We start from the raw sequence: 13,764 nt of genomic DNA, 5'->3' as shown, positions 1-13,764 counted from the left end.
ACACACACATAACATATATTGTGTCTGTTATAGAATCTATGAATTTTCCTCTCAGTTCATGCTGGAAAGTCCATAGACAATAGGGCAGAAAATATTTACAGAAATGATTTTAGTCAATTTAAGGCCAGCAAAATCTGGCCTCCTTAATTTTAAACCCATGAAGTTGTATATTATTTGGAATGACCTGGGGACGGGTAGAAAGTTTCAGTGCAAATGAACACAGTTGTATGCAAAAGGACATTATATTAAATAGTTTTTATTTGTCTGCTTATAATTTCTCAGCCTTGATATTTAGGGACTAGGGAATTTTCCTTTACCAAACCCAGGAGATTTTTTTAGCGCTTTCTGTGAAGTCTCAGAGGTTTTGGAACAGTTACTTGAATCTCTGGCCACAGGATGCCAGTGTTGAACTGCATTACTTGGGTGAGAGAAAAAATATTCTCTTTAAGGTAGACTGGATACATGTGAAGGTTTTTCTGCCAGCTGTGACAATGAAGCAAAATCTTCTAGCTCTTCAGATAATACAAAACTCTTCTCCTAGAAAGAAGGCCAGATGCCTGTGTAATACATACGGACACACTGTACTGGCTCAGAGGGGAAAGCAGCAGACACCAGTCAGTGGGTGAAATAACTTGTTTGCTTTGCAATTATTATTCCCCAAATAACAACAGTAATGACAGAAAATTGAAGTTGACAGTTTGGGGTGGAGAAAAGTGGCGATCCACTTGATAAATAAAAATATTTCTTTTTTTCTCAGAGTAAGCAATAAATGCTCTCCATGGAGTCATTATAAAAAAAAACTGAATTATTTTGTGAAAGTTAAGGCTGCTCCATTGCATAGCCTGAGAGCATTTTTCAAAAGCATTGAATCAGGATAAATTCATTTAAGGTGCCTCTGTGAGATGTGGGAAACAAAAGTCATTGGGCAACTGCAAGCTTTAATTTCTAACCTTGAAATAATATGCAAGGCTTTAGATGAAGTTAGAAAAGAAAGGATAATTCCAGACACTGAGGTAAATGGACAACATGATAAAATGTGACTGCAATTTACCAACGGTAGATTTTTGACAGATTAACTGGGTTACTTTCTTTGAGAAGACAACTGATTTTTCTTGACAAAGGATAATGTGATAGATCTAATCTACTCAGACTTGAACAAAGCATTTTGTGTCGTACTACAGGGGAAGTCAGAGCATGTTAGCCTGAACACAGCGTCATGCTAACAAGGCTATTCCCAGGCTGCTTCATCCGCGCAGCTCAGTGCACGAACAGAGAAGGCGGTCTCTCTCTCGCCATTTGCAAAGTCACCTTTAGAGGAACGTGACTTGTTTAGCTGTCCCAAGATGGCTCTGAGACGAGAGGTGACTGCTGCTCATAAATCCCGTGGGGAATGTGTTTAAGTAAAGGACAGCACTGGTGCAAAAGCACCCGGGTACAGACCAGCCCCACATAACATGAGACTGCAAAATAAAAATGGGGTTTGTAAATATCAGAGGAGAGGGAAGTTGAACAACCACAAGGAGGAGTGAGGAAAAAGACCCAGGCTGAAGATGGATCATGATCAGTTTATGAAAGGGATTTCAAGCTGGCCACAACAGCAGAGCCCTCAAATGAATTACCCATCTCCAAGTCTGAACTTCTTTGCTCTTTGGAAAAGTATATTTTGACTGTCCTCTATTGCATTTGCATTGCCCATTCTTCTTACTAAATTAGTATGTTAAATAAAAAACAACCTGCTTGTTTGTGAGGTTAGTAGGGTCTGGGTGGTACTCTGCAGTAAAAATAACTTTTCATTCTCTCGTCTTCCAAAGGAATTTTAGTGTGGCGCCAGACATGCTTGCACAGATCATTTTCAGCTAGCACAGGCTTCATTTGACCACTGCTATTTTTCTTTTTGTAGAATTAATCTGAAAATGAAAAGAATCAAGTCTAGCAAATCCTACAGAAGTAGGCAGATCAATGTTTACAAGGACATGGCACCCACAGCAGAACTCTTACATTTGGACTTCCTCAGTTGAAAACTCAACCTTAGATTCATATTTAAAAATCCTTTATTTCTTTATAGTGGACTGAACTGGGAAGAATTAAAGGCTGGGTGCTGGCTTCTTCATAGCCTGAGTTGATACCGGAAAACAGATTTTCTGTTTATATAACAAATTGCTACTTTAAGGGTTATTTACAAACACCACTTGCCACTTGCTCACTCAAGATATAACATTGTGTATTCAGTTTACTTCTCCTTGTTGAGCTGATGATGTTGGGCTCCATAGGAATTCATCTCAGCATTATGCTGCCCCAGTCTCATACATATTCAGTAAATTTCTGCTTTCTTTCCTTCCCCAAGCTTTATTTGGTGCTTATAGATAGCAGCTCAGTTTTTTTATAAAGGTTGCCCACTGGGCCTTATTTATAGTGAGTTCTCCTCTTGAAAACGAAAAATGGGCTTTAAAATAGAAAGAAAACGAGCCTTTAGTCTCATGGTATGTTAAGTTGTCTTGGTATAAATAAGAATCTGGTCCTGTAACTCCAGGTACCACTCAAAGCAGATGGTATAGAGATACTGCCTGGCTACAGACTGAATCATTTTTTTCAAGAAAATACTCCTGACACTGTCTTACTCTGTGCATACTGCAACCAAAAAAAAACCCATGCAAGCAGACTCCCCCTCCCAAACTTGGCTCCATTGCTTTGCTTGTGCTTTGCGGCAGTGCAGAGTGATGCTCTGCTGTATGAAAACAGAGACTGCTGCCTGCCCGCAGCCACAGGGAGGACAAGGTCTTGCAGCAGGTGGCACAGTCCAGTTAATCAAACACGATATTAAACTCACAGCCAGTTCTGGAGAAGCCTGGGTCTTCTGTGCCCTTTTCGTGGCACTTTTACACCGTCGCTCAGCTTGATAGAAACTCTTTTCTTCTCCTCCAGTTGCTCAACCTCAAACCAGGAAGGGGCGGGAAGGCAGGAGTCAACCCCTGCTGGCTTCCCGCTGCCGGCTTTCCTCCTGGCTCAGCTCCCAGCTGGCAGTCCCTGCTGCACAGAGGGGAGGGCGATGGAGGAAAACGCAGTCTCCATCACCTCTCAGCCTCTCTGACCCCATCAGTTTCTAGCCAAAGGGCAACCTGGCTTGCATTGAACCGGTAGCCCCAGAGAGGAAAGTAAAAGATGGTGAAATTTGTGTTAGACAGGAGAGCAGGAAAGTGGATTCAGCTCATGTCTTCTGTGAGTTACATTGTGTTTTACCCCTCCTCACTTTATATTGGTGTCAGTGCCAACAGGGAGTGCTAAACAATGGAAAACCAGAAATTTCTCTTATAGTAATTCCTGCTGGTTTAAAATGAGTTATTAAAAAAAAAAAAGTGGTAAGCAAAAAGAGTAGTAACTGAATGTTCTTTTACTATTCGTTAGGTAAGTAATCCATGCCATTTATGAATCAGTACTCTAAACAGAAAATCACCAAAAGCACCAAAAGGAAACAAATGTCCAAAATGTCAAACAAATAATATGAAATTGCTTCATGTGCATGACATTCTTAGACCTGTAAAGAGGCATTATAATTGTCATTTCCCCCTTTTTTTTTCTTTCTCTTTTGTTTAGGCTGATTTTGGCACAGCTGAATTAACTTGCTTGAACTCTTTCAGAGTTTTATTTCAACATTACAACTTTGTTAAAACTAAATAGTTGTGCAGAGTAATCATGCTCTAAATTAGCCTTTAAAGGCATACATACTTTTATTGGACAAGTTTATACCTATATACCCTTCTGCTATCATTGTATATGCATCTCTTTGGATCAGAGGCAAAGAAGCATAGTTAAAAAGAAAAATTTTATGTGAGACACTTAAATGATCTATGCACCAAGTGTATACAACTGGTATGAACAGTATGTGCAAGTAGGATGTATAGCAACTAAGATATTTTTCCTGGTTGCTTTCCCTTCTCATTCCCCACCCCACCCCATCACTCCCCTCTGTGTTTGCTTTTATCTTTGCAGACAGGGTAACTATAACGCTGCAAATCATCTTGGAAGTCGTCCCATCAGAGGAAGACCAGAAATCATGATCCTCACATACCTGAAAATGCAGCTTTTGACTTGGTGTTTCATTTCAACCTGAGGATGAGGGTAGCGAGATTTTTTCCCATCCTAGTATTCTGCAAACTGGAAGAGCAAGTCACAGCTGAGATGCATACTGGATGAGTCAGTTACCAGAGCTGTATTTTATCATGTTGCAAAGTTTCTTAATGTGGTTGGTTTATATGTAGAAAGCAAGAACAGAAACAAGAAGAGAATACCTCTCTTTACTATTTCCTCTTTACAGTGTCATATTTTAACAAACTCTAGGTTCTTCAAACTAGGATTTTTTTTGCATTATCACTGAAAATATGTTTAAGCAATGTTTAAGTAATAGTCGGGTATACTGTGAAGAATGTATCCTGCTTGCTGTCCCTGAAGAACCTAATTCTCACCAGAGAAAGGGTGAGATAAAGCTGCTGAATTTCAGCTAATAACGTTCTTCCTGTCACTCTGACTGGCACCCATATTTTACTTCTTTTGTCCCACTGGGAGCACCAGCACATTGATGTAGAAATACAATGGTTTCTACCACCTCTGCGGTGGCAAGTTCAAGGTTATTTTGTTCCAGAGTTGTTACAGCACAGCATATAGGAGCACCTTCTGAGAACGAATATTTCTGCCAGTGGGGCAGGTAGCTTTTAGCCTTGGGGCAGTGATTTCATACCTTTTAAAGTTTCTACCACTCCGAAAATTATTACTGTTTTTACTGACGTTTCTTTGTGTATATATACATAGGAAATACAGCAACAAAGTAATCGTCTTCAAACAAGTAAAACAAACCATTTGAATGTGACCTCCACTGGTTTACGAATATTTTTCTATCTGGAAAAATATGGACCTCCAGGTATCAGTCAGGCAAAACTATTTTGTATAGCTGTTGGTAGGCAGAAATGAATAATAGTCACTGGTTATATAATCAGTGGGAATTCTGTACAGACATGGCAATAAATGCAATACTGTTTTATGAGTAAGGTGCAAGGCAAGCTACAACAGGTTTGTTGATTTGAGCAGGACATGCGCCTAATCTGTGGGCTTTTATTCGAGCACATTTCAATTAAGTGGGCTTTTGAACACCATGAAAGCGGTGCTCTGCCAACATCTTCTTGGTTTTATCTCAGCTGAAACAGGGAGAAGCTATCAAAACTGATAAAATCAAACTAAATTGAGTTTCATCTTCAGAATAATGTTTAAGCTGAGATTTGGCTCAAATGAGAGTTGAAGTTTTGCCCTTTTTATTAAAAATAGCTGTGGATAAAAGACATTTTTTAATGCTTAAAAATGCTGTTTTATATTGTTAGTCAAAGACTACTCAACCTTAAGATTAAGGTTGTTATCACTCTGTTAAGAAGATGTTTAAATATTCAGTGCACTACTTCTAGAACTGTTTGCTATTAGTAAGTTGTATGTTTCATCAAAACTTTTATGAAATTAAGACAGACTTCCTAAATTGGGAGAAAAGCACAACTAGTAGCCAGACCACTACAGTAAAGGGAGACTGCATATTGTATATGTATTGTATATATCCAGAACAACTCCTACAATTTTAAGGGTTTACAGTAAAATGTCTTAAAATTTATACTTGTTTTTCCTACCTATATTTCTATGGTGGAGCTTCATAGAAATAGGGAAATGGAAGTAACTGATGATGTAGAAGAGAAGTAATTTAAGACACAGAAAACATATTACAAAATATTTTTTCTTTAAATGTTTTCTGTTTACAGTAACTTAAAGTGTTATTTGCAACTTTGTTAGACAAACATTTTGAGATAGATTTTTATGTTGACAGTGCACGTGTCTCATTAGCATTTACGTCTGAGTCAGGAGTGGGCTTCTGAGGCCATGTCCTGACCCTCCCCATTCACCACGTTCCAGCTCACATCGTCGTGGTGCATCTTCAAAGCACACAGCTGCATTCCTCTCCGATGAAAGGAAGCTGCCTGGAAGTGCCACCTAACACGCTGCTCTGCTCATGGACGTTCAGTGCATCGCACCAGAGCTGGTCCGAAGCAAAACCTCCTGCAACAGCGATGGCAAGGATGCTGGGTCTTCTACGCGGACTCTTTAATTCCATGTATTCACTCCAAATGCGCCGCATTACTTGATAATTTAGACACAGCCAGTGTTAACTTGTAGAAATAAATGGTCTCTGTAAGTTTAAGTGAATATTGCTTTTTTGTTTCTCCCATCGTGGACTTTGAAGTTCAGAAATATTACTAAAGTCTGATTCAATGACTTTTTTTACTAGGTTTATTTTCATGTAAGGGGTTAATTTGTCCCTTTGGAAATCGTTTGACTCATTAATTGTGCAGGTGTGTATTAGGAACAGAAAAAGTATTCTGCAAAATAACAAACCAATTTTTGAAAATGCACATAGATTCTAGATTCAGATTTAGCTCCATTAGCATATATGATCACAATACAGAAATATTTTAATGGGATTTCCACTGTGTTATAAAAGTCAATGTTATGGACTTTTATGACACCTGGAAGCTATGCATGTGCTAACAAAAGGAGGGGAAATGGGTAACAGAAAATTAATAGAAAGCCTTGAGATATTTTTTAAGACTTTTTTTTTTTTAAGTATTGTCTTTGGATTCATAAAGGAAATTCTTCTGGAATAAAGGCCAAGTTTTATATATATATTTCTTATTAGGGCCTGAAGCAGTCAGGGCAATGACACTACTTTTGTGAAGAATTTTAGCAAACATTTTTTCTTCATTTGTTTCTTGCCTATCATGCCTGCTTATTAAATGGACTTTATCAAAACTTCTGTTTTTTTATGTTAAGGTGGGTGCTGCTCTTTTCCTTCTTTGAACTTACTGGTCTTTTGGGGCTTTTGCAGAAGTCCCACTAAAAACAGAAACAGAAAATGAAAATTTTATCTGAATAGCAAATACTTATGAGGTTTAGTACCCCTCTTAGAGAAACAATTCAGTATTTGAAGCCTAAGAAGATGCTGACCTACCTTTGCACTTCTGGATTTGGACTGTGTGAGGCGTAATTTTGTCCGAGGGGCACGTTTTCATTTCTGAAGCCTGCTCCCAGCTCTCCACAGGCACAAGTGCAGCCACATTTTCCACAGTGCTGCAGGCATCAGGTTTGTCCCAGCCAGCCCCTCCCAGCCTGCTGGTCTGCCTTGGCTTTTGAGGGGCTGCTGGAGTGGAGCCAGATGGTTCCCTCTTACATTCCTGCATCAGCAACACATTCCTCATCTGGATTTGGGGTTTTCACAGGTCATTGCTGCTGCTCTGGGTAATCTCCTTTAAACACAGGAATCAAAGGGGGCAAAAGAGAATCTTATTTTTCAGAAGAGGTGCTTGTGGCGTGACAAAATTTAGTTATTGTGCACGTCATGTGAGATACTTCCAGATCCCTCCTGTAGAGCTTTCCATAGGTGCTGCACTCTTTTTTTTACCTAGGTAAACATGGATATTTTTGGTGTGAGACAAAGACATGGGGCTTGCTGAGCGGTGAGGCTGGCATGCGGCACAGACCTTTGCAGGGAGCTGGCGCCCCAGCTCTGGCCCACGAGCAGAGACGCACCAGCCTGGGGCAGCCAAAGTGACGTGCATCCCCAGCGATCGGCCTGCAGTGCGGCTGCTTGTCAGTCAGCTCCCAGACTGCGGCCGTTTGCAGTCGAGTGTTTTAACTTAACCTGCATTGATTTGGGTCTGCCTTAAAATACTGCACTATAAATCATGCTGCTTTAGGAGCTGGCTGCGGCGTAGGTGCAGCGAACAGCTGGAGAGAGCTGGGAGCAGCAGCTTTGGCGGCTGCCCCAAATGCCAAGAGCCCTGAGCAGAGAAACTTAAAATCTGGCGTGAAGTTACAAGGGTGGTGAGATCCACGTAGATCCCGGCAAGGACTGGTAGATAGTGTTACCCCCTTTGGATGCTAAAAGAATGGCTAGTACAGCATGAAGAGAACAGAGAGGAGAAAATTTTGCTGTTAACTGGAAAGATAGGGTAGTTTTAATGAAACACAGGCGACACTGGTATTTTTAAAATCAGATCTAGCATGGATGAATTTAGCCCCTAGTTATTAGTGGACAGTGGATATTTATAAATGCTGAAAACATTGGGATATGTTTATGTGTGAAAACTCTATGTAAAAAATAAATTTTATACCTATTTTTATAAACTTTCCAAATAGCTAACATCTCTTAGGAATGTATAAAAATGTGTGTGTGTGTGTGTGTGTGTGTGTCTCTCTATATATATGTATGTATTTGTATATATTGCCATAATACATGCATTCAATTTGTATTTTTATGAGAAAACACCTAAATACTCTAGGAAAGGCTTTTAACTCACAAAGCAACTTTTAGAAGTTTTATACCATATTTTTAAATATGTTGGCACATTTTTCACATTTTACAGAAATTGTCACTTATTTTTACTCTCGCCAGTGCATATCAGATGTTACCTTTTAATAGTAACACACAGTAACAAAGGCATTTAATCTGATTTGATATAAATATACATCTGATTGACATCATAAATTAAGGGCCCAGCAGGCATAGGGAGAAACAAGCCTGAGAAAACTAAGCTGCCCCAGGGTGTGATACATTCCATGCTAAGACAGGTATTTAAGGTAGGTAAGATGAACTGGTCTCTGGAATTGCTCCTAACTCTGTTTTTTCTAAAGAAGGAGCTGGGATGACTAGGCAGATGCTTAACATTTTAGATAGCTGAGCTAGAGTGAGATGAACCCTGAGTAGCTGCAGTCAGTATAATAAGGTTACTAAAAGCCCTTATAAAACTATTGATATTGAGAAGCATAATTACCCCATAAGAATTACTTTTTTCCATGCAATCTTTTTTCTTTTGACTAGAACACACTACATTTTTCAGATTTTCTAATTACAATTAGAAAAAAACAAATAAATTTTCTTGAAAAAAAGCTCATTTGTCTTTGACTGACTGTATACCAGGCTCAAATTTCAGCACTTTGTGGAAGTCTTTTTGGAGCTAACTCTAATATTTCAGCGAAAAAGATGTAACTCTAGCTGTCTGTGCTTCTGCTTGTTGATCTTCACAGGAAAATCAGCCTTCAATTTAAGTAAGCTTTTTAAATGTTATTCTAAAGAAAAAGATTTCAGTTGTTTATAACAACAACACAGGTAGCTAATTTTTTGATGCAACAAGACAAAAGGGACTTTCCCTAATGTTTAGTTACTCCAGAATTTTCAGTTCAGGCATTAGACATATATCAGGGTCCAGACACATTAGTGCTCATTTTTCTAAGAGCACTATATATTTTGATAAATATAGCTCTTAGAAAAATGAGCACTAATTTTTCTTGAGGAGGAAGCAGATATTTCACTTTTTCCAAAACATATGTCATACATTGTGTTTAATGATCAGCAGAGCACAGAAGGTTCATAGAGCAGAGCCTAGAGCAGAGAACACACTTCAATCCAATACAAAACGTGCATTTATGTCAGGGAAGGATGGGAATGACAGAGTCTGGGATTTTGACCTCAGGAAGTCATCAGTGGGAAGTGCAGGACAACATGCACTAACCACTCGTCGGTTGTAAGGCTGAGATTAGAGTCTTTGCTGCAGCAACTTCAGTGCCCACAAGGCTGCTGTTGTCAAAGAGGTCAAGGGTGTAAGTTTTGGAAGAGGCACCTATACGGCCAGTCGCACACACTCATTCAGGAACAGCACTGGATTTTCAGAGATTTAGGCTTACGTGCACTGTATAGTCTGCAGAGGTGTTTTTGTACAAGCATCTCAACTGTGGACAGTGTGTCCCTGCCTGTGCTGCCCTGTGTCCCATGCAGGGTGCTGGGGCTCCTGCTCGGTCTGGCTCTGGGGTGATGCCGGATCAGTCCTGAGGGAAGGCTGGGACTGCTCCATGCGATGGCAGGGCCGAGACATCCCGCTGCCCAGATAACAGCTCTGCTCTGCAGAATATGACATTATGTTTCATTCAGTTTTCTGCAGTGAGTTGCCTAGTAAAGCCTCCTTGCCTTAAATACCTGCTGGTGACTCGCTGAGACTTGGCAAGCTGATGTTGAACCTCCTTCTTGAATTCAGGGCCATTTTTTTTTCCCCTTGAATATGTCCAGATGTTCTTTGGCACTTAGCACTTTCATAACTAAAGGACATTTGTATGTCACAATGTTATAGCAGGGTTATAAATGTTATTTGAATTTGTGCATTATGTTTGGAAGGTAAGACTCAAGGCATCGATAGATGTCAAGGTACAATTAAACACATTTTGGATTCACCTAACTTGCAATACGCAGTATGTTAGGACATTGATTTGATAATAGATTTTTTGCACTGAGCGATGGACCCTGCTCCTTCAAAGCTGTGTTAGGCCACATCTTCATTTGATTTCTGTTGTCTTTTTTCAAGGACCTGCTGCACAGCATGACTACAATAGACTCACCAATTTCTATTTACATTTCCTTTATTTCTTTTTTTTTTATTCAAAGGAACTTTTGAAATAATTTTTTCCTTGAAGCACAAAGATCCAAGTGAATAAATATCTTTCTCAACAAAAGCTGAGTTTATCAAGATATTTGGATTCTCGTTAAAGTCCTTGTAACAGGTATGCCTACAATGTTATGACCTAAAACAAAGCTTTGATATTTTCTAAATATTGTACTGGTGACGATCCAAATGCAGTTATAGAAGGACTGTGACTAGAACTGGTTTTATGTTTTTAATGTGTTTTTATGTGTCTCTTGCTCACAGTGTCTCTTGCCCACTGCTAAGCTTTTTTGCAGGCCTTTTTCCACTCCCAGGAATTCAGCTAGATCTCTGAAAGGGAAACATCATCCCTTCCTTTTGGTGGACCTTACCGTGTAGAGCTGGTGCTTTGGAAGATAATGAGTGACCGTGGCTGTAGAGAGGTGCCTTGCTGAGCCCACAGCTTGTGTTGTTAAACGAGGGCTGCAGTCCTGAATTTTAAAAAGTAGCTAGCTTTTTCAATCACCAGTTATACTTGTACTTACAACATTTTAAAAGTTGTTACCTAAGAATTTTGGTGTGCTTTTTTTCTTCCACGTTTATTATAAGAAGTTTAAATGTTACAGGACAGCTTTATAATTTTTCCCCATGCTATTGGCTTTGCCTCAAAAAAGCCATTTGATGCAGTTTTAGCTGCCAATAGCTATTCGCCACTCAGTCATTACAGTGTAATTGGATCTAAAGTACATGTATAATTTGCTACTAGCAAGGCTGGCTTGCTTTAATTATGATATCCAGCTGATTTCTAAGGATACTAATCAATGAATATGCATAGCATAGTAGATAGACTTGTACTGATAAATGACTTTGGTCTTAATGAGAACTTGAGCTTTCACAGTAGCTATATATCAAGCTGTTTAAACATATCAAGGAAGGATCTCTAGTTTAAAGTGAGTGCAGGCTTTCAAAAGGCCTTGTGACACAGCCCAGGAAGCAGCGTGTACATAGCCTGATGTTTTTTAGACTGTGTATATGTATGTGTTCTGCTGTAGCTGGCATAATTTCTGGAAGAAAGTGAGGAAACTTTTATAGGTATAAATAGGAATTCCTAGGCAGAATGTTTCTTCTTACCATTTCCACAGTGCTTTCTCCTACATTCACCCTGACTGAAGGTTACAAATAACTTTTCACTGAAAGCATTTCCTTTTAGCATTTCCTCTGCAAGCCAGCTTTCTGAGACATCTGTATTTAATTTTAAGCTGCACTTTCGATTTTCTTAAGCCTCATATTTTTTCTCATCTGAAAACTGTCATGTCATAGAAAACCACTATTCCAGGCTGTAACAGTACTTTTAAAAACTAAAATGGTCATGAGTTGTGCTGACATAAGGATCTGAAGCCTTTCCAAGCAGCTCCTCCCATAGAGGCTCATACAGTTTTGTCTGCAGATTGCTGACAGAGGATCTTAAAGATTATTACATCAAATACTCAGCTCCTCTAGAGTATCTTGGATGTGTTGCAGTGTTTTAAGAGATTCCTTACACTAGCACTCCAGCACCCCATTAGAGGTCCTGACATGGGCAACTTACATTAGGAAATTTAGACACATGGCAAACCTTGCTGTAGGTTATGAAAACTCTCTGAGGATATTGATGGATTTGTACAAACTGAATGATTATGTGCACAGCAGTGAATTTTATGATTAGCTATCTTTGTATACCTAATTAATTACTTGCACACTTTCAACTAACAAAAGCTTCATTTAAAAAGTAACCTTTACCCATTTTTAGGAGTTTGGGGTTTGTTTTCTTTTTTTTTCTTCATTTGGAGATTGGGAGCATTACATTCAGCACAGTATTGTCAGGTGCTCTGGCTACCAGAAACTTGGGACAAGCAAATAAGCTTCTAAGGGAATTCTTGCTGTATTTTGAGTTGACACACTTCACAGTGCAATTCAATATTCATTAATTACTTTTGGCTGCTGTTAGTATTTTGCAGCTCTGTTTGCTAATTTATATGCCACATATATTTAAAATGAATCATTAAATGCCAGGAGATTTGATGTTTGTTTCACATGTAACAGCTCACAATTGAACAAACCTCCAGCACTTTGCACTGATGCTAAACTCTAGCTATCTTTGGTTTTATAATAAATACATGAGTCAGAAAGAGGCAGGATAAATCAGATCCTGTACAGTCAGCTTGGCAGAGATGATTGATCACCCCTTGCTCACAGCGCTACATTTGACTGCAAGTTTCATGCAGCTCTACTTTAGATCATAGAAAGGCATTTGGATGATGAAGAGCAAGCTAGCTTAGAAAATAGCATACAGTGTTGTACCAGTGTCATATTTATCTAGCAGTATGCATACTCCAAAATGCTTCAGGCTGTAGCTCATGCTAATAATTACCTCTTGTGTTGAATCCACCTTGACCCATTTTTATTCTTTTAGTTTTCAAATTCCTTTCCAAAATGGAAATGCAAAGCCTTTATCTAAAGCAGACGCATGTGGGTAATAAAATACCTAGTCTCCATGTTCACTTACAGTTACTACTTTTAGAAATGAAAATTGTTATAGGTTAGTCAAAAGGTTAGCTTACCCAACAATCCCCTTATTCCTGCTTTAGAAAAAACTTTTTTTTGGTCAAATCAGGTATCTGAAACAATCTGGTCCTGCAGATTAGGGTTTGATTTGTTGTTACTTGACTCTTGACGATGGATGTCTGCACCAAAATTCTGTACTTGAAATATGTCCTGAAACTGAACAACTTTACTAAACAGAGAGAGTGAAGATGCAGCATGTGGCTATCCCTCATTCCTGTGTTTGTTTATGAGTGGTCTGTGTAATCACTGTAACACTGTGGCTCATTTGGAAGATGTGCTCATGGTGAAATTGTGTTTCATTTATGTTATGAATGTGCCTGCATGCAAAACACAGATGACTGGTCCAATACAGCGTTTTTTCTCACAACTTTTTTTAATGAAATGTCATTTGAGATATATCTATGTTCAACCTGTATTACTTTTGTTGGCTTCTTCTTGTACTATACACATGGTTTTCTGTATATACACATATATACACATTTAAAATATATGTATGTATGTATTGTTTAGGGCTAGCTATGCAGAGTTGCATTCCTGTGTTGCAAGTAAAAAAAAAATCAATAAAGTATTTTTTAATGCATGTCAACTTCATTTTTAATACTATTTCTAAAGTAACTTGTGAGTGGGTGCTTGCTTAATGTTTTATTATGCACTGGCTAAGCTTTCA

The 13,764-nt window shown here is 38.8% G+C and overlaps 1 protein-coding gene across 1 annotated transcript in view; it reads left to right on the top strand.

The window, feature by feature from the left end:
- Positions 1-6,203, top strand: part of SLC7A11 (solute carrier family 7 member 11) — a 61,872-nt gene extending 55,669 nt beyond the window's left edge. The window contains exon 12 of the mRNA XM_013951575.2: positions 3,988-6,203. Within this exon, the coding sequence (XP_013807029.2) occupies positions 3,988-4,055 (68 nt within the window). The 3' untranslated portion in view covers positions 4,056-6,203. The remainder of the gene's footprint in view (positions 1-3,987) is intronic.
- The last annotated feature ends 7,561 nt before the right edge of the window (positions 6,204-13,764 follow it).

This window comes from Apteryx mantelli, chromosome 5 (genome assembly GCF_036417845.1).
Source record: "Apteryx mantelli isolate bAptMan1 chromosome 5, bAptMan1.hap1, whole genome shotgun sequence".
NCBI classification, from domain to species: domain Eukaryota; kingdom Metazoa; phylum Chordata; class Aves; order Apterygiformes; family Apterygidae; genus Apteryx; species Apteryx mantelli.
The sequence above is the reverse complement of the archived record's forward strand: the minus strand, read 5'-3'. Positions and strand labels throughout refer to the sequence as shown.